Raw genomic sequence first — 20,582 nt, forward strand, 5'->3', positions numbered from 1 at the left:
TTTTTAAAAATAGCTTCCTCATTTTTTCTTTCTCTTCCCTAATCATAACGGTCAATTTGAATTGTATAGACATATGGAAACAGAATCCAAGTGACTTACGCTATATACCATGAATAAAGAACTTTGGACACAGCTCTTCCTGCCGGTTTATGAGTGAGTGCTCTTCGGAACCTGTTTCAACTATGTAGATGGTTTAGAAGAAGTACATAAACAATTTAGAGATTGGGGTGCCTGGGTGGCTCAGTGGTTGAGCATCTGCCTTTGGCTCAGGGCATGATCTTGGGGCCCTGGGATTGAGTCCTGCATCAGACTTCCTGTGGGGAGCCTGCTTCTCCCTCTGCCTATGTCCCTGCCTCTGTCTCTCTGTCTCTAATGAATAAATAAATAAAATCTTTTTTTAAAAAAGAAAATGCAGAGAATGTGTTGAGTTAATGCCTTTAAGAATTAACATTGTAAATTTGTCAAATTTCTTTACAGCTTGTTATTTTTTTAACATTTTAATATCCTATTATTTTACATGTACTTTTCTCTGTTTTTCTTGGGCTTAAAAACAGGTTCAATGAAATTTGATATTTTTTTCTCTAAGACATTTTATCATCTTGAAATTACTGATATACTAAGCTGTGTCACATTGTATTTGATGTTAGTGTGCAGATTCCACTGTGAGAAAAAAATGGAAGATAATTCAGTGGAGGACCACTTACTTAAATAGGAGTTCACTAGCCTTTGTTATCTAACAAGTGAAATCATGTCCTCTTGCAGGATTTCCCATACAGAACTCTGTACATTAAGGGCTTGAACTGCCTAGGTTGCACTTCTGAAAAGCTCCTGTGTTCAAAGAGCAAAAATATCACATTGAGAAATTCAAAAAATTTTCTTTGTGAATCTGAATTTATACAGCATACTTTACTTGAATTTATGGGAAACAATGTAACAAACGAGTTCCTGGAAAATAACCACAATTTTATGTTCCAGAGAAAGCTGGCATTTTTTGAACACCAGCAGTGCTTGGGGTCCTATAAAATATTTTGTGCATACTGTAATCACTACTTTGCAGATGGGAAAATGCAGGCACAAAGAGATGGTAAGTTTCAAGATTTTAACCTGGCCGCCAGTCTGTGGAGCCTGCACCCTCTCACCCTTGGTCATACTTGCAGGAGCAGGTCTCCACTTTTTCCTGCGCATACCCTGTTCCTTCCCACCTTCATTCATCTTGTTTGTCCTCCCAGAGAGCCCAGCCTCCCCTCCACTGGTCACATCCTGTCCACCCTTCATTGTCTGGGCACTTAGACCTGTATTCTAGCAGCAGCTACTCTGCCTAATTTCCTATTGACCAAACATAATTGCTCCCTTAATGCTCGGGGAATAACCTCAGAAGTGGCTGTCCTGCCTCACATCGCTCTTCCTCCAAACCATCCTATGTAATACCCCCCCCTCTTTTTTTAAAGTTTTGATTTATTTATTCATGAGAGACACACAGAAAGAGGCAGAGACCTAGGCAGAGGGAGAAACAGGCTCCCTGTGGGGAGCCTGGATGCAGGACTCAATCCCAGGACCCTGGATCACAACCATCACAATGTGAGTCAAAGGCAGATGCTCAACCACTGAGCCACCCAGGTGCCCCTTCTGTAATCTTCTTAAATACACATTCTTAAAGCCTTGGGCAGCCCCCACTGTTCTACTTTGAATCCTAGTTTGGAGAATGTTCAAGGCCCTCCAAAATCTTTGACCCACTTTCCAGCTCTATCCAGATATGGAGACGTCAACCCCAGACAGGTATTTCTCAGGTCATTTTCAATGTGGTTGGCATATGATAAATACTTAATGTGAGTTATCATTGTTTTATATTTAATATTTAAATATAATAGTCATATAATTCAAACACAAAAATATAGAAATGTATAGTTGAAATATTTTCTACTGATTCTTGGTCCCATTTTCCCACTTCCCATTCCCCATCCCCACACATTAAACTAGAATTAATTTCTTTTTTTAAGATAAATGATAGCATACTATACACATTGACCTACATGTTGTTTTTTTCTACTTAATATATCTTGGACACTTTTTGTATCAGTGAGCTTGCCCATTTCTTTTTACAGCTGCATAGACAATTTTATGGCTACATGAACATGTCATAATTTAATTAACCATAGTTTATTCCCTGATGATACGCATTTATATCATTTTCAGTCTTTTACTGCAAATATCCTCATACACACTGTATGCATGAAAACTTATTTGTAAAGTACATTCCTAGAGGGAGAAGTAGAAGAATGATTTAGGCATTTGTAATTTTAAAGATACTGGTAGAATATATATTTTGGCATAGGGGACATATTGATTTCTACTTTCAACAGAAATCAATAGTTTCCCCACAGCCTTGCCAACACACTGTGGTATTAAATTTTTCATTTTTGCCTATCGATGGGAGAAATGGTGTTTTAGTGGAGTTTTAGTTTGCCTTTTAAAAAATGAGTGGGTTTGAGCATTTTTCAAATGTGTAAGAGCCGTTTGTTTTTCACTTTCTGTTTATAACCTTTACACATTTTAGAATTGTTCTGCGTTTTCCCTTATCAATTTATAGATATTGTATATGTTACAGAAATTAGCCCTTTTTTTGTTATATGAGATGCAGACGTTTTCCCCAAGTTTGTCATTTGTCTCTTGTTTGTGGTGTTTTTATTCTTGCAGGTGTTTTTGATGTTAACCTTGTTAACTTGTCATTTTCTTTCATGCTGTCAGGACTTTAAGTCATGTTATAAATGCCTTTCCCTGTCTGAGATGATAGAAATTTTCCCTTATTTCTCCTAGAAGTTTGGTTCTTTCACTTCCTATATTTAAATCTTTGAGCCGTCTAGAATTTATTCTGGCGTGTATTATGAGATGACATTCCCCTTTTTCCCAGATGGCTGCTGATTTATACTGACACCATTTATTAAATTATCCTTATATTCCCCACTGCTTTGAAATTATGTGCTAAAGTCCTGTATGCACCTGCCTCTATCCTTGGGCTTTCTATTCTGTCTGGTTGGTTGGCTGTCTGTTCATGTGCCAGGACCACATACTGAGCATAGCTGAAATCAAACAGGGCTGGCTGCACAGATCCTTCTTTCCAGAGTTCTCTTTCCTATCAGCATTAATGATTCATTAGAGGTGGTTTTCAGTGACAACAACAAGAACCAATGACAAACATCCTTTCTCTTGGATTTTTTTTTTCTTGTGATCATAGTAAGTTTATAAATTAACTTAGGAAAACTTGATTTTGAATCTTACTCTCTAAGAATGTAGTCCATCCTTCTATTTTTGTTCCATTCTATTTCGTTGCCCTGCAAGAACATTTAAAATTTGTTTTCAAATTGTTTTTGTGCTGTTTTCTTCCTAGATATTTTATCCAGTTGTTGCTCATAGGCTTGGAGCCTTTTCTTTCATTATATTTTCTGTTAGTATGTATGGAGACTTTTGGTTTCTGTATATTAATTTCATAGCTTGCTAGCTTAATGTGTTTTCTTATTTCTAGTGATTTTTGTTTTTAATTGATTCTCTTGATTTTCCAAATAATCATATAATCTACAAATAGGAAAGCCTTGCCTCCTCTTTTACAATATTCCTCTGGTTTCTTTCTTGCCTGGTTGCTTTATTTTTAAATATTTATTTATTTTTGAGGGAGAGAGCAAGAGAGAGCATGAGCGCAGTGGGGAGGGGCAGAGGGAGAGAGAATCTTCACTCAGACTTCCTACTGAGCCGAGGACTCTGTATCAGGCTTGATCTCAATACTCTGAAGACAGGACCTGAGCGGAAACCAGGAGTCAGCCACTTAACCAAGTGTGCCACCCAAACACTCCATATCTGGTTGCTTTAGATAGTACCTTCAGAACAGTGTTAGTTAATGGAAATAGTACCAACTTGACTTTTTTCTGGTTTCAGTGGGAGTTTCTAGTGTTTCCTCATTAAGCCCATGCAGCCTTTTGGTTTAAGACTGACATCTTAAGAAAACATCTTAAGTTCATCAATTTGTATTTCATTAAGAATCTTTTAAAAATTCAGTGCTGGTGATCAATTTTTGACGGGTGATTTTTCATTATCTATGGAGCTGGTTATATTTTACCCCTAAGTGTCCAAAAGGATGAATTATGTTAATAACTTTCACATTGAATTACACTTGCATTCCCGTTCTAACTCCACTTGGTCTTCATACATTCCATCTACTATATTTTATTTAGGATTTTTTGCAATGATATTCATAAGATTGATCTATAATTTTCTCTGTTTCATGTATAAATACATCTGTTTAGATCCTCTCTTCTGGAGTTAGATTGGTAAATTATATTTTTCTTTTCTAAAGATTTATTTATTTGAGAGATTGAAAGAGCACAAGTGGGAGGGAAAGAAGGAGAGGGAGAGAGGGAATCTCAAGCAGACTCCCCGCTGAGCATGGAGCCCGAGGTGGGACTTGATCCGAAGGCCCTGAGATAATGACCTGAGCCGAAATCAAGAGTCGGCACTTAACCGACTAAGCCACTTAGGAGCCTTGGTAAATTATGTTTTTCTAGACTTGGATAGTCTCATTCACATTTTCAAATGCACTGGCATGGAGCTCAGTAAAGGAGTCCTTTGATTCTTTTAATTTTCAGTCTCTGTTGTTATGTCCCATCATCATTTCTCTTGTTTTGTACTTTTAATGTATCTTTTGCTGCCTAGATTTGGCAGGAGTGTGTTTTCAGAGAGCCAGCTTTGGTTTTATTTATCAGTTCTCTGAAATTTTATTTATCAGCTTTGGTTTTACTTATCAGGTTTTATCTATCAATTTTGCTCTGAAATGACCAGTTTCAACTTTATAGAAATTCATTGGATGGTTAAGGAAAGAACTAAGTTTGGGCCCCCAGGATGGGGCTAGGTAAAGGTCGGCCTTGAGTGGTAGGTAGGCGGCAGACTTTAGACTTGTGGAAATGTTATTAAGAAGCCATTGGAGGGATGCCTGGGTGGCTCAGTTGGTTAGGCATCTGACTCTTGGTTTCGGCTCAGGTCATCATCTCATGGGTCGTGGGATCAAGCCCTGAGTCGGGCTCCGTGATCAGTGAGCAGTCTCCCTGAAGATTCTCTTCCTCTACCCCTTTCCCCACTCGCATATGCGCGCTCTCTCTCTCTAAAATAAATAAATCTTTAAAAAAAAAAAAAAAAAGGAAGCCGTTGGAGAGCTCTGGTTAGGAAGGTAACAAGATTGGAAGTGTTGTTTTGAAAAGATGAACATTCACATATCAGCAGTTATCTTACATAGTACTTTGTCTTTTCCAAAACCATTTTGGATAAGAAATGCCTTTTTCAACAACAATAGAAAAAAATAAATCATCTATTTCCTTCTAAACAGTGAATGATTTGCTCCAATCACATAAATGAACACCTTCCAGGAACTTCTCATGATTTATTTTTTAAAAGATTTTATTTATTTGAGAGAGAAAGCACAAGCCAGGGGGGGTACAAAGGGAGAGAGAGAAGCAGACTTTCCACTGAGCCCAACTTGGGGCTTGATCCTAGGGCTCCAAGATCACGACTTGAGCTGAAATCAGATGCTTAACTGACTGAACTCCTCATGATTATTTTAAATGTTGTACAGTTGGCTGAAATCTTCTGTTAGTTGTTCTGGAATTTCACACTGAAAGCACCTTTAAATTTGAAGTATATCTTAAAATTAATTGGATTGTGAAGCAATTATTCATTTCTACTATAGCACTTTATGTTATTCCTCATTTGGAATGTAGCTTTGCCTTCAAGGCTGTATTATTTCTCTACTAGATTGTGAATTCCTTACATAAAAATAGTACATGTTAAGTTTTATGAAGGTCAATTCATGTTTGTTAGTAATTTGTTTTACTTAAAACTACTCATATAATAGAATTCTCACAGTGTGCATATAAATGATTGAAATACTCCAAAATTACTATCTGCCTTGTTTGTGTATTATCCCTAATCATATAAAACATTTTCAGTTGTCTCATTATACTAAATAATCTGTGTTTTATCCTGCTTTCTATTATTAGAGAAACTAAATTAGTATGTGTTATACCATATCCATGATCTCTTTTACTTGATTTTTGTGTCAAGGGCTAATAGTTCCCACTCCTACTGATTTTGTTGAGGAAGGCGATGTGCCTACAAGAAACTATTTCCTAGACTCCTCGGTGGGTAAGAGTAGCCATGGGAATAACTTCTGGCTGCTGGGATGTAGGTTGACGATACTGAGCAGAATGTTCCTGCCTGGAATTTGGAGGTCAAGGCTGGAAGAGGAGGTTCTTGCCAACAGAAATGATGGAAGACCACAAAGTGTGATGAGCTACTCAATTTGCAGGAGGCAGCACAAAATGGAAGTAAGGGGCCTTTGTTCAATAGTTACTAATAACAAGAAATGCCAATGGCAGAGCATTAACCTCAGTGCTGGGCCCTTCTCAGCATGGGGCTCAATGAGAGCACAGGTTCCATGCCCGTGAAACTGGCTCTTGTGAATGAGTTGAGGGCCCTGGGATGTCCTGGAGCTGCCATGCCAGCCCTGGACTGCCTGTCTTCCCCTACCCCGCTCCTCCTCCTCCTCCTTCTTCTTTCTTCTTTTCTTCTTCAAGATTTCATTTATTTATTTGAGAGACAGAGTGAGCAAGCATAAGCAGGGGGGAGGAGCAGAGGGAGAGGGAGAAAGAGACTCCCTGCTGAACAGGGATCCCAATGTGGGACTTGGTCCCAGGACCCTGAGATCATGACTTGAGCCAAAAGCAGATGTTTAGCCAACTGAACCACCCAGTTGCCCTGCTCTTTGGTAATGGAGAGCACAACCCTCTTCTTGTTTAAGACTCTGTTATCTTGATTTTCTATTACATGCATCCCATAACTGATGTGTTGTGATTACTCTCATTTTACAGATGAAGAAACTGAGGCTCAGACAAGTTTAGTACCTGATCTTGGTAGGCCATTTGGGGTGTGGACTCAGGCCCTGTGAACTGGGTCATGTACCCTTGTGCCAACACAGTGTCTTTCCTTTCCTACAGAGATGGTATCATTCTGCATTTCCTTTTTCTGGCAAGACTTTGCACTCTGCAGGTTTGCTGTCTCCCAGGGGCTCCTTTTTGTAGTCTACAGTAGAGGAGGGCAGCACTTCATCCCACCAATTTTTCCGCCTTCACATTTACTTTGTACTCTGGAGTAGATGATATGTAGAATCTCAGTCTAGATTTAAAATATGGCCCAAAAAAGTGATTCACTTCTATCTCTAGCAAAATGTTTATAGTTTATTCCCCAGTGGTTCTCCCTTTGCAGATAAAGAGTTAAGATCTTACATAATTCAATTAAAAAAGAAACTCAAAATATGTGAGATCCCATCTGATGTGGGTTTCTGTCTACTTGACCCTTCAAGAGGAAGGGCATGGCAGTCCTTCCAGTGAGATCACAATCAGGAAAATGCAGCTAGAATTTATTGCTTAATAGTGCATTAGGATAAATAGTGTTTATTGCTCTCGGCATTCTCATCTATGGTCATGGGAAGCACTGTGGCCACTAACTATTATTTCTTTTATTAGCACACAGGCCATGGCTGCCACTTCACCTGCTTGGGGGCCCCGTGTAACACAGGTATTGTATTTGCTAGATTCTGAAAGTGATTGCAATTTGGCTGAACTCTAGCATAAGCACCCAACCTTGGTTAATATCCACAAGACAACATTCTGGACCACATCCTGAGTGGTGTTGGGGTGGGGGTGGACACAGCACATCTTCACAGGTAATCACAGGGTATCATGTGGGAGGTGGCAGTGGCCATTTCTCTCCCTCTTTATAGGAGAGAAAATTCCCTATCTTTCCTAAGAGGAAGAAATTCTAGTCTGTTCAGTCAGATTCCAGGGCAGTGAATGCTGGGTTTTTACCAGTGGGCACATTGACTGAATGTGCTTTCTCATCTTTCATTTGGGAAGAGGGCCAGGGTCCCTTTTAAACTTGGCTCAGGAAGTAATGCATGGATGCTGGGGAGTCCTAGTGGCTCAGAGGCTAGAGATTGGACATGGATTTAGGTTGAAGACCCTACTTAGCCTTTGACTTCCAAACTGATGTTACCATACACCTTGCATTGGGGTGTCAGGCATATTTGTGATATGTGGTCCTTAGGAAGTCCATGGAGGATAAGAACTCTGGTGTTCCTGGGTCCTTCACTAGAGCATCATTTTAATATCCAAATCTTACCATAAGCTTTGGCCCTCTGGTTATGGTGAAGTATTAAAAATTGTTGGCATTATGAAGGTCTCATGAAGTACTATTCTGTGAAACTTGGTGTAAGGGTTGAATTGTGTCCTTCCCCAGCCCCCATTCACTTGTTGTAGTCCTAACTCATAGTATCTCAGAATGTGACTATAGGGAGGTAAAATGGATCATTAGAGCCCTCATCCAATATAACTGGTGGTGTCCCTCAAGAAAGGGAATTTTAGGGATGGATATACATAGAGGGAAGACAATGTAGAGACCCAGAGTGATGCCTGTGTATGAGCAAGGACAGAAGCCTGGAACAGATGCTTCCCTTGCAGCCCTCATAAAGAACCAACTTGCTGATAGCTTGATTTCAGTTCTAGCCTCCAGAACTGTGAGACAATACATTTCTATAGATTAAGTTACTTGTTTGTGATATTTTGTTATGGTAGTCCTAGCCAACTGATGGGCTTGGCAACCAGGGCAATCCTAAAAGCCAATGTACTCCATGGAGAGATGTGGGAAGACCACTCAGCAATATTTGAAATAGTCACCATAACTTTTCTTCCGCTATTCAAATACAGCAACATTAATGACATTTGCTTGACTGCAAGAAGCTCATAAATGTTTGCCAGCAACTACTTATATGCAATAGGTCGAAGACTTTCAGACTTCCTTAAAATAAGGAAATCTAGGACAGGTTATCATGATCTGAGTTGGGTCCCACAGAGGTCAGGTCAGTGGTAAAGTAGAATAGATTGGAGGCTTCTAAGTCTTAGTTATTTATTGATGAGAATTCTGACTCTCAATAGGAAGTCGCTATGCTTATTTTAGTCCTGAAATACTTAGAACAGTGGTTGGCACGCGGTAGATGCTAAAAATTGTAACAATTACTATTTTGTGTCCAACTCTGGAAAAGGATTTCTTTTTTTGAAGTTAGTGGTCAGAGGGGAGTGTCTACCCCTTGAAATCTTCACACTTTTGGTGTGCTTAATAAACTATTTCTAATGACATGAGGTCTGAGCATGCTGCCTTGAAGAATCTGGGTTATATTTTAACTTTGTACCACATTACCAATAAATCTCTTTTGAAAAGAACAATAGGCCTTTGCCATCCAGTGGTTGGCCAATGCAAAAATATTTCTTGAACAAATAAAAAACAGAGTGTTTTATGAAAGAAGTTGATAAAATAAGGAAAATAGAAGTCTAGTATCTCTAAGGTCCTAGTTAAATATCTTAGTCATTAAACATTAAAGTTCAAATATATGACAAATATTTTACCATTGTGTTTATGAATAAGCAACCTGAACATCATAAAAATTAGGTTTGTAAAGGTACTGAAGTTTAATTCATAAAGAAACAAGAAATATTGCCTATATTACCCTGTCTTTGCATACTATTTTTTAACCATTTTTAAAAGTTTTATTTGTTTGAGAGAGAGAGAGAGAGCATGCACGCGTGCATGAGTGGGGGGGGATGGGCAGAGGGAGCGGGAGAAGTCCCACTGAGCAGGAAGCTTGATGTGGGACTCAGTCCCAGGACCCTGGGATCATGAATGAAGCAATGTGTGAGTGCTTTTCTTGGGTTTCTATTAATCAAGGGAGAAAAGGCAACATATCAGTAAAGAATGAACATTTTTTACTTTGAAACAAGGAAGGCAATTTATTGTAGTGAGATTACATTGAAATTCTATATATGATCCCCAATGCATATAAAGTAATTTACACTGTTGGAGAAGACATACTGAGCCACGAAGAAACTCAAAGTGCTATAAATCAGTTAATATTGATGTAATGCATTTTTGCTAATCTATCCAAATTGAAAATGAGATGGTTGAAAGGACATATTTGTTTAAGTATTTTTCATAAATTTTAACGGTGGCCTTTTCAATTACTGGAGTCTGTAATGCCTTTGATAACTCCAAACACTGAAGTCTGTTCCTTGCAGTCTGCTCCTTTTTCTTACCATGGTAAGTAGTTATCACAAAGCTGCTTATGAACATAAAGTTCTAACAGAGATTTAAACATTTTCCTCTAAATGGGGTTTGTGGAAAATATGAAAAATGGCATGAGATTTGAGGCAACATAAAAGTAGAAGAAAAATTATTTTTGAACACTAACCATAGAAAAGTGCCCAGGAGGCAGAGAACAGCAATGCTGTTGACCACAAGTTCACAAACAAATATACACATACTCATGTAGACATCTTTGCACCTGATACCTTGCCTCTAGTACATTTTATACACTTGCTACATGTTGCACAAATTTAGGCAGGCACAGACACTGCCTGGGTGCCCTTGTGCGGCTAGCCCCCTGGAGGAGGGCTCTACACAACCTCTTGAAAGGAGCTTATTCATGACTTTTTAGAAAACAAATTCTAAAGCAGTTCTTTATACAGTCCTACATTTACAGAGATACCACAAGCCATGTCATGGTGTCTAGTCTGCTTTCCTAAATGTAGGATTCTTTAGCATACTGGAGTTGGTCAGCCTCAAAGACCGGCTGACTACATTGCTGCACTAGGTGGTCCAGCCTACTCTTCTGTTTTGATTCAGATAGAGTTCTTAGGCGGTACAGCTCTGGTCTCCTTGTAACAGTCACTTGTCCTATTGTTTCTGCAGAAGCATGGACAGTCCTGCTCTGTTCCCAACTCTCAGTCCTGGGAGATAGTCTGTGCCCATCAAGTGGCTCTTCACTGCCTATATTTCTTGAATTCCCTCCATGACGAAAAGGTAGGAGAGGTGGTAGTTCAGTGTCCTGGCTGAGCATTCTAGCTCTCATGCTGCCAACTGTTTGGCCCCCATAGGCCGAGAGGTCCAATGCCTGGCACCTAATGGCCTCTTCATAAGATGGCGGACTTCCAGGGCTTCTCTGATCCACTTGCTGGAACACATCCTCGACTGAGAGGGCATAGGATCTGGAGCTAAAGTCTAGAGCAGTTTGGCCCTGGATTTCAGACAAGTTTTCCTGAATGATTCGCCCAGCAAGCTGGCTTTCTTTTTTAAAACCTTTCTTTACTTGGTCTCTGGTAAAGCCTTTGGATTTCACAGACACGCAACTAGGGGTTTTGGTAAGCACTCTCTTGTGAGAGGCAAAGGAGAATGACATGGAGTGTTTTTTGATTTCTCTGTTGGGCTTACTTTTCTCTGTCTTTGTGAAAGACTGATGTCTTGTGAAGAAATTTCTTTTAGGACTGGAAGGAGAAGCCATGGGTGAGCTGTCAGAGGAAGCATCCAGAGAGCCACTGGAGATGGCTTTGGGCATTAGTCCCCATAGTGACACCAAACCCTGAGTTGAGTTCTTCACCTTCAGGTCCTGTGGACTTTGGATTTTGCCTTCAACTGCAGGAAACACCTCCTCTGGAAATGGGTCTTCAGCCTCCTCACTTTCCAAATGAGCCCCTGCCTGAGCCATGGTGAAGTCATCCTCACTCCGTGTTAGTTTTTGGTGTGTTTTCTGGCTCTCCAGGCTCTCTTGTGAGGAAGACATGCTGGGCTCTGAGTAGCTCCTGTCTGGTTCACTGAGGGAGTTTTTCAGCCCGGCTATGGTGCTGACAATGGGCTCCGGGCTCAACTCCCAAGCAAGCTGTGGGCCTCTGGACTCCCAGCTGGCAGCCGTCTCCAAGGGCACCTGGGGCCTCCTGTTTGGGGAGCTGGTGGCACCGCTGGATTCCACGTCAGGATCATTGCTGTCATAGGCTGAGTCATTCTGCAGCATTGACAGGTCTAGAGGAAGTGAAGGGATAGTTGAGTTTCTGATTCAGTTTCTTTGAAAAATAAACTATATATAGTACAATTCACCCCACTTGTATCAAGTATAGTGCTAGGGAATCTGGTGAAGCTACTCTGGGACTTGATGTGAAAGAAATTTGTCACATTAAAATTTTGTTTCTTTCTTAGTTTGAGAGAAGGTGTGGAAGAGAAGTAGGAAAAGGAAACATGAGCGAGAGAATGAGAACGAGAAAAGAGAACAATGTTTCACTGAACATTTATTGATCTTAAATTTAAAAATTCATCTTTCGGATGGCTCTTTTGTTGGATCCATTCCATTATAATGGACCCATATCCCACTGTGTGGAAACAACCCTCTAACTAAAGCTAACTTAGTAAAATTGGCAGTTCTTCCTGATTCAGAAGGAAGCTGAATGAGTGTCAGCAGAATGAGGAGACTGTGGGAAAATTTGAGAGCAAGTTTCCATGTTAATGGTGTCCTGTGGATTTGGTTTGGTGACTTGTGCAGGTGACTTCTGCTTCAAATACCAGAGATACTTTATGTTACTGGCATGGACTGGCAGACTGGCATGAACTTCCCCCCATGATCATAATCAGTCGAGAGCACATTTTGTACCTGAACTGTCGGTGTGTTCCAGAGAGTCATCAGAAGCAGTACTGGGGTGTGTGGGAATGTTCTCCCCAAATATTTCCAAGCAGTTATCAATGAGGAACTCCACCAGTGACTTAACCTGTGAGGAAGAATAAGCAAGTCATCAGCCTAAAGGCATTTTGAGTTTTCTTTAAAGGAAGAGGGAAGAGAATGGGGATATAATGAGGATCTGCTGTTAGGGATGTGCCAAACGAGAGATCTTTATGTGTTTGGAAAGGGCATACAGAAAATGGGTAAAAGTCATATATATTAAAGTTATTTTTGAGACATACATTTTTAGAGAACTAAAAAAAAAAAAAAAAAAGACCTCTAAAGTAACTAAAATTTTCATGTAAATAAGCAGTTTCCCAAACTACTGACACAGTGCAATGCATAAATGAAAAAAAAAAACAAAAACAAACACACAACAAAACCCAACCAAACCAAAGGGCTTTTCTATACATTCGGAGTTTCTCAGAAGTAGACTGGAACAAACCTTGTTGTTCAAGTCTTTCTGGGCTTCGAAAGACAGGTGTTGGTCATTCTCTCGGGTCAGCATGTTGGGTCCGATGCAGATAGCTAAATTGCTGGCATCCATCTTATTGATCTCCGAGTTTTTGCTGATCAGATAGAGCACGGAGATCAAGTGCTTGAGCAGCAGGAGGTTGGGCCGCGGGAGCTTCTCTGCAACCCTGGAATGAGGTTCAGGGAAGCTGATTTTAGAGGAGGCTAATGGTTTTAGTGGAGCAAGTTGAAAATTTTTGCCTAACGCAGACTGCCTTCAAAATGAGGAAGGTACATTCTTATTGGTAAGATGGTGAAATGTTCATTCAGACACTTCCAGTGGCAATTGATGTGGAATGAAACTGGTTAACCATGAGATCTTAAAGACCTAAGACACTGGTCTTTATAATTAGGACAACAATACAGGGCCTGTTGTTTGTATAGATCTTAAATTAGGAATCCTTAACTTCTGTAACAAACTCCATTGTGGAATACATTTTGAAAACTGTTTTGTAGAGTAACTCGTGTAGCCACACAGAATGTCTTTCTAAAATTGCAAGACTGATATCTTGGGAGCACAATCATTTGCCTTTCTTGATCTGTGATCATCCCACAAAAATGACCCATTTTTATACCATTCTGTGAAATCTTTATGGAGAAGAAATCAGTTTCTAAGGGCATATTCGTAAATATGGTCAAGTCAGCACTTGATCGGGAGCATTGGTACTAATGATAAAAAAAAGATGTGTGAAGCCTCACTTTTTCAAAATATGCAATGGTGATCTAATGTAGCGGCCATTTTCACTTCTCATAAGAAGTTGGTATTATGAAAGAACTTTATGTCTTTAAGAAGAAACTTGCAGTAATCTTAGGATTTTCAATTTGGGACAGACACTCTAATGCCTTAATTCAATAACCTGTTCATTGTAAGTATTTAGCCATGTAGAACAATCCTAATAGACTTTCATTGTATCCAGCAAAAATGCTGATATGTTGAAGTCAGGTGTTTGAGATTGTCTAGTTGCTGAAAGGTTGCAGGTCATTTACAAATGTAATTGGTTTTTGTTGTCTTTGGAATTTGTTTTTATATAGTTTTCATTTTGATTAATTTTTTTTCATTTTGATTAATTTTAAGACATGAAATATGCTGTGGAATTTTATGATGAAAACAATCCTTTCCAGATTGTTCCACGATGCTTTAAGGGATGTTTTATGAGGGAGTTTTTGCCTTGCAGAACACACATCTATTAGGTTAACCTCAAATTCCTACACTTGGCAATTTAGCCTGTTTTGAGGCTTTCATCTATGGTTTTTGTCTCATATCTTCTTGAACTACTTATGTTTTTAGACTCCTTCACCTCTTGGAATTTGTGACTATTGAAATTTACTTTCTACTCTGAAAAAGTGTTTCCTTTCATTTGGCTAAAACTACTTTAAAAGGAATGTCCAGGGTACCTCATGATTTTTATTCTGGGAGTAGATAAATAATTCCACTCTGATTCTCTAAACACTTCAATTTTCCTGAAACACTCAGGGAATTGTGTGAAGATCAAAAGATGGAAACCACGGGGGCCTGGGCCCTGGCAATGACTCTGGCCACTTACTGTTTCAGGGCCTCAATTCTATCCTCTTCATTCTGCCTCTCCAGGGCGTCCATCCATTCTTCAAACAGGTCACATGAAAGTAGCTTCAGTGGGATACTTCTGAGGAAGTCCTGGAGGATGAAAAGTGAATGGTTTGGCCTGGTTACATTATATAATGTGCTGGCATCTTTGTCTTCCCCTTGTCTGGTCCAGCTCAGGGGCCCTCTGATCATCCTACCATAGGCTGCACCCCCTTCCTTCCTGCATTTGACTGCTCTAGGGAAATCTCTCTCAGCAACTTGCTAACAACGGACAGAGTAAGGCCATCATCTGAGATGCTACCAGCTTAATAGGCATGGACTTGGCATTTCCTCATCAGAATTTAATGTATCATTTTCTGTTGGAATCTGAGATCAGAGACACAGAAGTGTTTATATAAGAAGATAAAAGGCTTAACTAAAAAAACTTAAACTCCAAGATCAGTTTACTTTGATTTGTTGGGAGAAGAGCCATTTCTTATTTTCTGAGACTTAACATCACTGGAGATTATTTGGTAGCAATACTATCAACTCACCTTAAAGATTGCAGCCAGGAGGTGCACGGGGAGACTTTTCAGATCTACCATGCCTCCCGAGTTGAGATCTTCCTTTAGCTCTTTGCGGGCTTTCTCATTGGCTGCTTTCCTGAATATCCCTTCGGTGGAAGGTCCTTTAAGGCACAAAATAGTGAGAATATCCTGTTGGAAAGAGAGGTAGGAATAGGAAAAGGTTACCCTTACATTGAATATGAAACCATGTGCTGCTACTACTACATGAAAAATCTATGCTTAGGTATTAAAACGGTGCATAAGAATAGTGGCAAACTTCATCCATCATAGAGCATCCTCTCCATAAAAGTTCTCCATGATACCAACATGGTCTTAACAAGACATCATGAATGCCATTTTTTATAGCTCCATTTCTATCAACTGTGTCCCTCAACTCTGCTGTTTTTCTAAGAGGAGGTAACTTGGGAAAGTTCTAATTTTGTACATTCTAAAATTATTTCAGGCCTCTCTCCTTTCAAGTCATTCCATATAAACACTGGATTTCTGATCGTGACTTTTCAGAAGCTACACATTTTTAGCACTCTTAGCTCCATGAAATCAGGAGGATGGAGGAATGGAGGGAAAGCATAATTAATTTCTAGACTGTCAGCAGCCAAGTAGTCTCCTGACTGCACTCATATGTGGAAACACCATTTCCAAAAGTGGAAAAAAACTGGATTGGCCCCAGCGAGTTTAGCATGAGAATGATATTTAGAGCTCCCAGGGATTTTTCACATCTGACAAAAACCTGAAGCAGGTTTTGGAGTACACGCACACCTACCTGAATGGGTCTGGGGAGTGTGTCGTCCTCACCACAGATGATTGACAAGGGCTGATCAAATAGTGGCACTTTCAATTCTGGTTCTGAAGCCCCGGGAAAATCTGACACAGTAGAAAGCCTTCTCATGAGAAATGGCCAAGACAGCACCTTCTTTCTCTTCTTAATTTCTACAGCCAAGAAAATAAGGCAAGAGAAAAATTAGATTAACTTATTAATAAAGATCCATATATGACAATGGATGCATCACCCACATAATGTCACCCATGGTATGCCATGGGGGTGGGGAGACAGATGATTTTAAAAAACTGAAAAACTGAGAAAGCAAAGGGTGTGAATTTTAATCTACAAAAATGAACCCAAAAAGCAACCACATGGTTACCAGAGCAACAACCAGCCCCTAAATATCAACACCAAGGTTCCTCAAAGTCTCCACCTTTCCTGTTTTTACTCTTTAGTGGCTGTTTGCAGAAAATCAGCAAAACCTAGCTGAGCCGATCACAAACAACCATCTCAATATACTGACCTTAATAACTGTGGTAGGTATTTCTGATGCAAAATAGATTATTTTAATTTTCTCCTTTGACTGATGGAGAAAACAAAACTTAAAAGGAGAGGAAGTAACTTGCTCAAGATCTTTTTTAAACTGAAGTATAGTTGACATAGAATGTTACATTAGTTTCAGTGACGATAGGAAACAGTATGGGGTTTCCTCAAAAAATAAAAATAGAAATATTATATGATCCAGTAATTTTACTGCTAGGTTTTAGCCAAAGAAAAAGGAAACAATTCAAAAATTTATATGCACCACTATGATTATTGCAGCATTATTTACAATAGCCAAGATTTGGAAGCAATCGAAGAGTCCATTGGTAGATGAATGAATAAAGAAGATGTCTATAAACACAGAAGAATATTATTGAGCCACAGAAGAGAATAGAATCTTGCTCAGGATCATCCTGGAGGTCCTTAGCCGGGCCAACCAGTACGCCTTTGCAGCCGCACTAGCACCAAGCAGCCACTAGAGGGAGCTACACCGGTCAGTCTGCAGCCCCCTTCAGGATTTCCCCGGTGGCTGCTGGAGGACAAGGCTGACACAAATTCCTGCGTGAAGGCTTGCAGCGAGACCAGGCAGTTGGGAATTATCAGTAAAACATGAGCAAGAGGTTCTATCTTTGCAAAACCCTGAACAAGTGTGTACAAGGGGCATCGCATCTCACATGTGTCCTTATTTTTTTAATTCTCCCTTTATTTGCCTTATTTCCCCCTAAATATCAAAGCTGCATTTTCTTTTTTCTTTTTTTTTTTTTAAGAATTTATTTATTCACGAGAGACACAGAGAGAGAGAGAGAGAGAGAGAGAGAGGCAGAGACACAGGCAGAGGGAGAAGCAAGTTCCACGTAGGGAGCCTGATGTGGGACTTGATCCCGGGACTCTAGGATCACACCCTGGGCCAGAGGCAGGCGCTAAACCGCTGAGCCACCCAGGGATCCCCCAAAGCTGTATTATCTAAGTGCATTGCTGTGTGTTTCTACCCTAGCAAGTGGAAGAGGATGCAGAGAGACCTGGCTTGTCCTTAAAGTTTGGGAGAACTGGGTCGCGGTTATGTAATAAGACATACATTATGGAAACAGTGAAGAGCGAACAGTAGGATTCTTGGGAATTTGGGATCAGGAACAATTGCCTCATGGGTTCCTACATTCATTCTTCATGAGAGAGAAGGAAGAAAGGGAGAAGGAACTCTTTCATATGTATGCCTGCTTTAATGGACAAAACAGAAGTGGCTCAGACATCTGACCCCACCAAAAACTCCTCAGAGAACTGGAGGGTTGGCTGTAGAGAGGATCTGTTCTGTCAGAGAGACCTGGTGCCCACAGAGCTAGAGTCTGCCTGCCATTTAAGTGTTAATGTTCTGCGGTCTTTAAAAGAACACTTAAAAAAAAGAATTCCTAGTAAAGTAAAGTACTGTGGTTTTGTAAACCAAGAACATTTGCTGTTATCATTTACATAAAAGACCAGTATGTTTTCAAAACTCACCAATTAGCTGGCAAATGTTATCTTCACTCTCACATGATGCCAACAGAGGATGTTCCTTGATATCACCCTAAAAAAATATTTATTTTAGTTAAAAACGATTGAAGAGATCTACCCAGTCTTTCCTCACAAAATACACTTAGAACATTTTACTCATATTAAAAATTAGTCAAATCCAATGATTTTTTCTAGCTTCTAGAATCAATAATAAAGTCTTGATTATCATCATATAAGGTCCCAATTAATGTTTTTAATGAGCTACACTTAGGATGTTAATTTTCTACTCTGATAATTACATAATTGAAAATATTCCATGAAAACAAAGTTTTCCATGTTCTTATAGTGCAGATGAAAAGTTTTTAAAATCGCTCTCACCTCTGACTGACATTCAATCAATGTCTCCATATTATTGGCATTTAGTGTTTTTGACTGAAAGAGAAAAAATTAAATTAGGTAAAGATCGTTTGACTCTTACCCTGGAAACTATGAATTATGTTATATAAGAGGGGTACGTACAACATTGCAGCTGCTTATCAACTTCATTAGAGTTGAGCTGACTGTCCAGGGATGAATTTTGCTCCCGTGGGGCCTTGGCTCTGCCTGCGAGAAGTCGTATGGGAGAGAGGGAGGAGGGAGACACATGGTAAATTGGCCAATTTCAGTACCAAAACACAAAGTCTGAAACTATTAGAAAAATTTTCACTTAAAGTCTGTGATATGTTACCAGATGTCTTCGGCTATTAAGAACAGCACCTGAACACACTTATTTCTAAATTATTTAAACCTGATATCTTCACCATGCCGAACTTTGTTATTCATCTAGTACCGTCCGATCAAGAGATAATCTAACAATCACATAATAACTAATATTTTCGGGGTTGGGCGGGGGGGAAGCTTACTATGTGTCAGGTACTGTATTATGTGTTCTGCAGGATTAGCTCCTCTTACCCCCAGAGGAAAAAAAAACTTATACTCAGGATGCTACTTGCAGTAAACATAAAACAAAGTTAACATTGACAGAATTCCTTTACCGAAAGAGTGCAGGCTTCACACTGAAGGAGAGCTTTCGGGGCTCAGAGTCTTTATAACCTTATTTGCTGCATGTTTAGGGGTACAGCTGTTTTCTCTTGGAGGTGCTCTCAAAGACCAGTGATTTGCTAGCTAGCTAATTTCCCAGTTGTGTTATTTTATGGTACTTACCCTCGGGGAGCCTCCAGCCAGCGTTCTCTTATCTCCAGGGAACCGTGCAAAATGGGAGAAACAGTGAAACACTCTGCTCCTACTAATCCACCGGTAGAGGAAGACTGAACTGCTCTAACTTCACGTGTTCTGCATTATAAGCGAGAGGGGGCGGGCAGGTGGAAATTCAGAATATTACTGAGACCGGAAAGAACATCATGGGTTGTCACCCAGACATAGCCAGCCAGACACTGGGGAGCTCTCACTTCCTCATTCCTTTTAGGGCAGCTCTGGTTCTTTTTCTTTTTCTAACACTTCAAAGTAAAAAAAAAAAAAAAATCTATAAACTACTAAGGGTGGAAAAGATGACATATGGCCCATAGGTGAAGGCTCTGATTAATGTCACAGGTGGGATGTATGAATAAGAAATTGTGTTATTCTGTAATAAACATAATTTTATTTTGTAAAGTGGTGATTTCAGGTGTGCTTGTTTTGTATCCTGTTTGGGTGCTGTCTCCCTTTCCACCCACCATCTACTCTGTTCATCAGTCACCAGACATTGACTGGCACCCTTTGGGTGTGGGATGCTGTTCCTATAAGAAGCCCAGACATGCTGTCTTATTTGAGAAATGTCCCCATCTCTTTCCTTTGAAATTAGGAAGAATCCACTAAAGCCAACTGCCAACATATTAACCACCCCCTTCTCCTTTCCCTAACTCTTAGTCAAAATTGTTAATACTTAATTTGTGGTTAGACCATCTCTAATCCTGACACGGAAGGAAGACCAAAAATTCCTTTGATCAGACCAATTTCAGGTAGAAAGGAGATGGTGAATTTCGTATGTGGATCCTTCTGGATATGAGAAAATCTTTGGTCTTTTCTGTATCTAAAAGGCTATATATAAAATGACTCAAAAACCTCAGGAGCAGAATGTGACACCCATTGTGACATGTTCACACAGTGGAGTGTTCCATAGCCCTGAGAATGCATAGTCTTTAGCTACATCCAACAGTGTGGTTGGGTCTCACAATGTAATGTGCTGAAGAAGCCAGACACAAGAGAGTATATCTTGTATTTGTTTTTTTATTTTTATTTTTATTTATTTATGATAGTCACACAGAGAGAGAGAGAGAGAGAGACAGAGACACAGGCAGAGGGAGAAGCAGGCTCCATGCCCCAGGAGCCCGACGTGGGATTCGATCCCGAGTCTCCAGGACCGCGCCCTGGGCCAAAGGCAGGCGCCAAACCACTGCGCCACCCAGGGATCCCAAGAGAGTATATCTTGCATGCAAAGTCATCTAAGCTGATAGGAGCCAATCTGTGCCATGATAGATAGCAGCA

The 20,582-nt window shown here is 39.9% G+C and overlaps 1 protein-coding gene and 1 pseudogene across 2 annotated transcripts; one reads left to right on the forward strand and one right to left on the reverse strand.

The window, feature by feature from the left end:
- Window positions 1-20,582, forward strand: part of LOC140635246 (actin, cytoplasmic 2-like) — a 138,939-nt pseudogene that overhangs the window by 16,446 nt on the left and 101,911 nt on the right.
- On the reverse strand, window positions 9,851-20,129 carry TAGAP (T cell activation RhoGTPase activating protein). Of its 2 annotated transcripts, XM_072829512.1 has the most exons (11): window positions 19,981-20,129; window positions 19,263-19,391; window positions 18,579-18,662; window positions 18,438-18,491; window positions 18,066-18,132; window positions 16,032-16,198; window positions 15,239-15,400; window positions 14,686-14,795; window positions 13,074-13,269; window positions 12,563-12,677; window positions 9,851-11,940 (listed from the first exon to the last, which is right to left on the reverse strand). In XM_072829512.1, the coding sequence occupies exons 3-11, from the start codon at window positions 18,603-18,605 to the stop codon at window positions 10,667-10,669; spliced, it is 2,172 nt and encodes a 723-aa protein (XP_072685613.1). In that variant the 5' UTR covers window positions 18,606-18,662; window positions 19,263-19,391; window positions 19,981-20,129; the 3' UTR covers window positions 9,851-10,666. The 2 variants fall into 2 exon arrangements, with proteins under 2 accessions (XP_072685613.1, XP_072685621.1); XM_072829520.1 differs by lacking the exon at window positions 19,981-20,129 and having other exon boundaries at window positions 19,263-19,939.

The sequence above is a fragment of the Canis lupus genome, chromosome 1, assembly GCF_048164855.1.
Source record: "Canis lupus baileyi chromosome 1, mCanLup2.hap1, whole genome shotgun sequence".
Lineage (NCBI taxonomy): Eukaryota > Metazoa > Chordata > Mammalia > Carnivora > Canidae > Canis > Canis lupus.

Excerpts from the sequence above, each read along its gene's own strand:
- TAGAP (XM_072829512.1), bottom strand. The coding sequence starts at position 18,605 with ATGAAGTTGATAAGCAGCTGCAATGTT. Across the intron at positions 14,796-15,238 it reads TCCTGGCTGCAATCTTTAAG|GACTTCCTCAGAAGTATCCC; the intron begins GTGAGTTGATAG and ends TTCATCCTCCAG. Across the intron at positions 12,678-13,073 it reads AGAAAGACTTGAACAACAAG|GTTAAGTCACTGGTGGAGTT; the intron begins GTTTGTTCCAGT and ends TCTTCCTCACAG.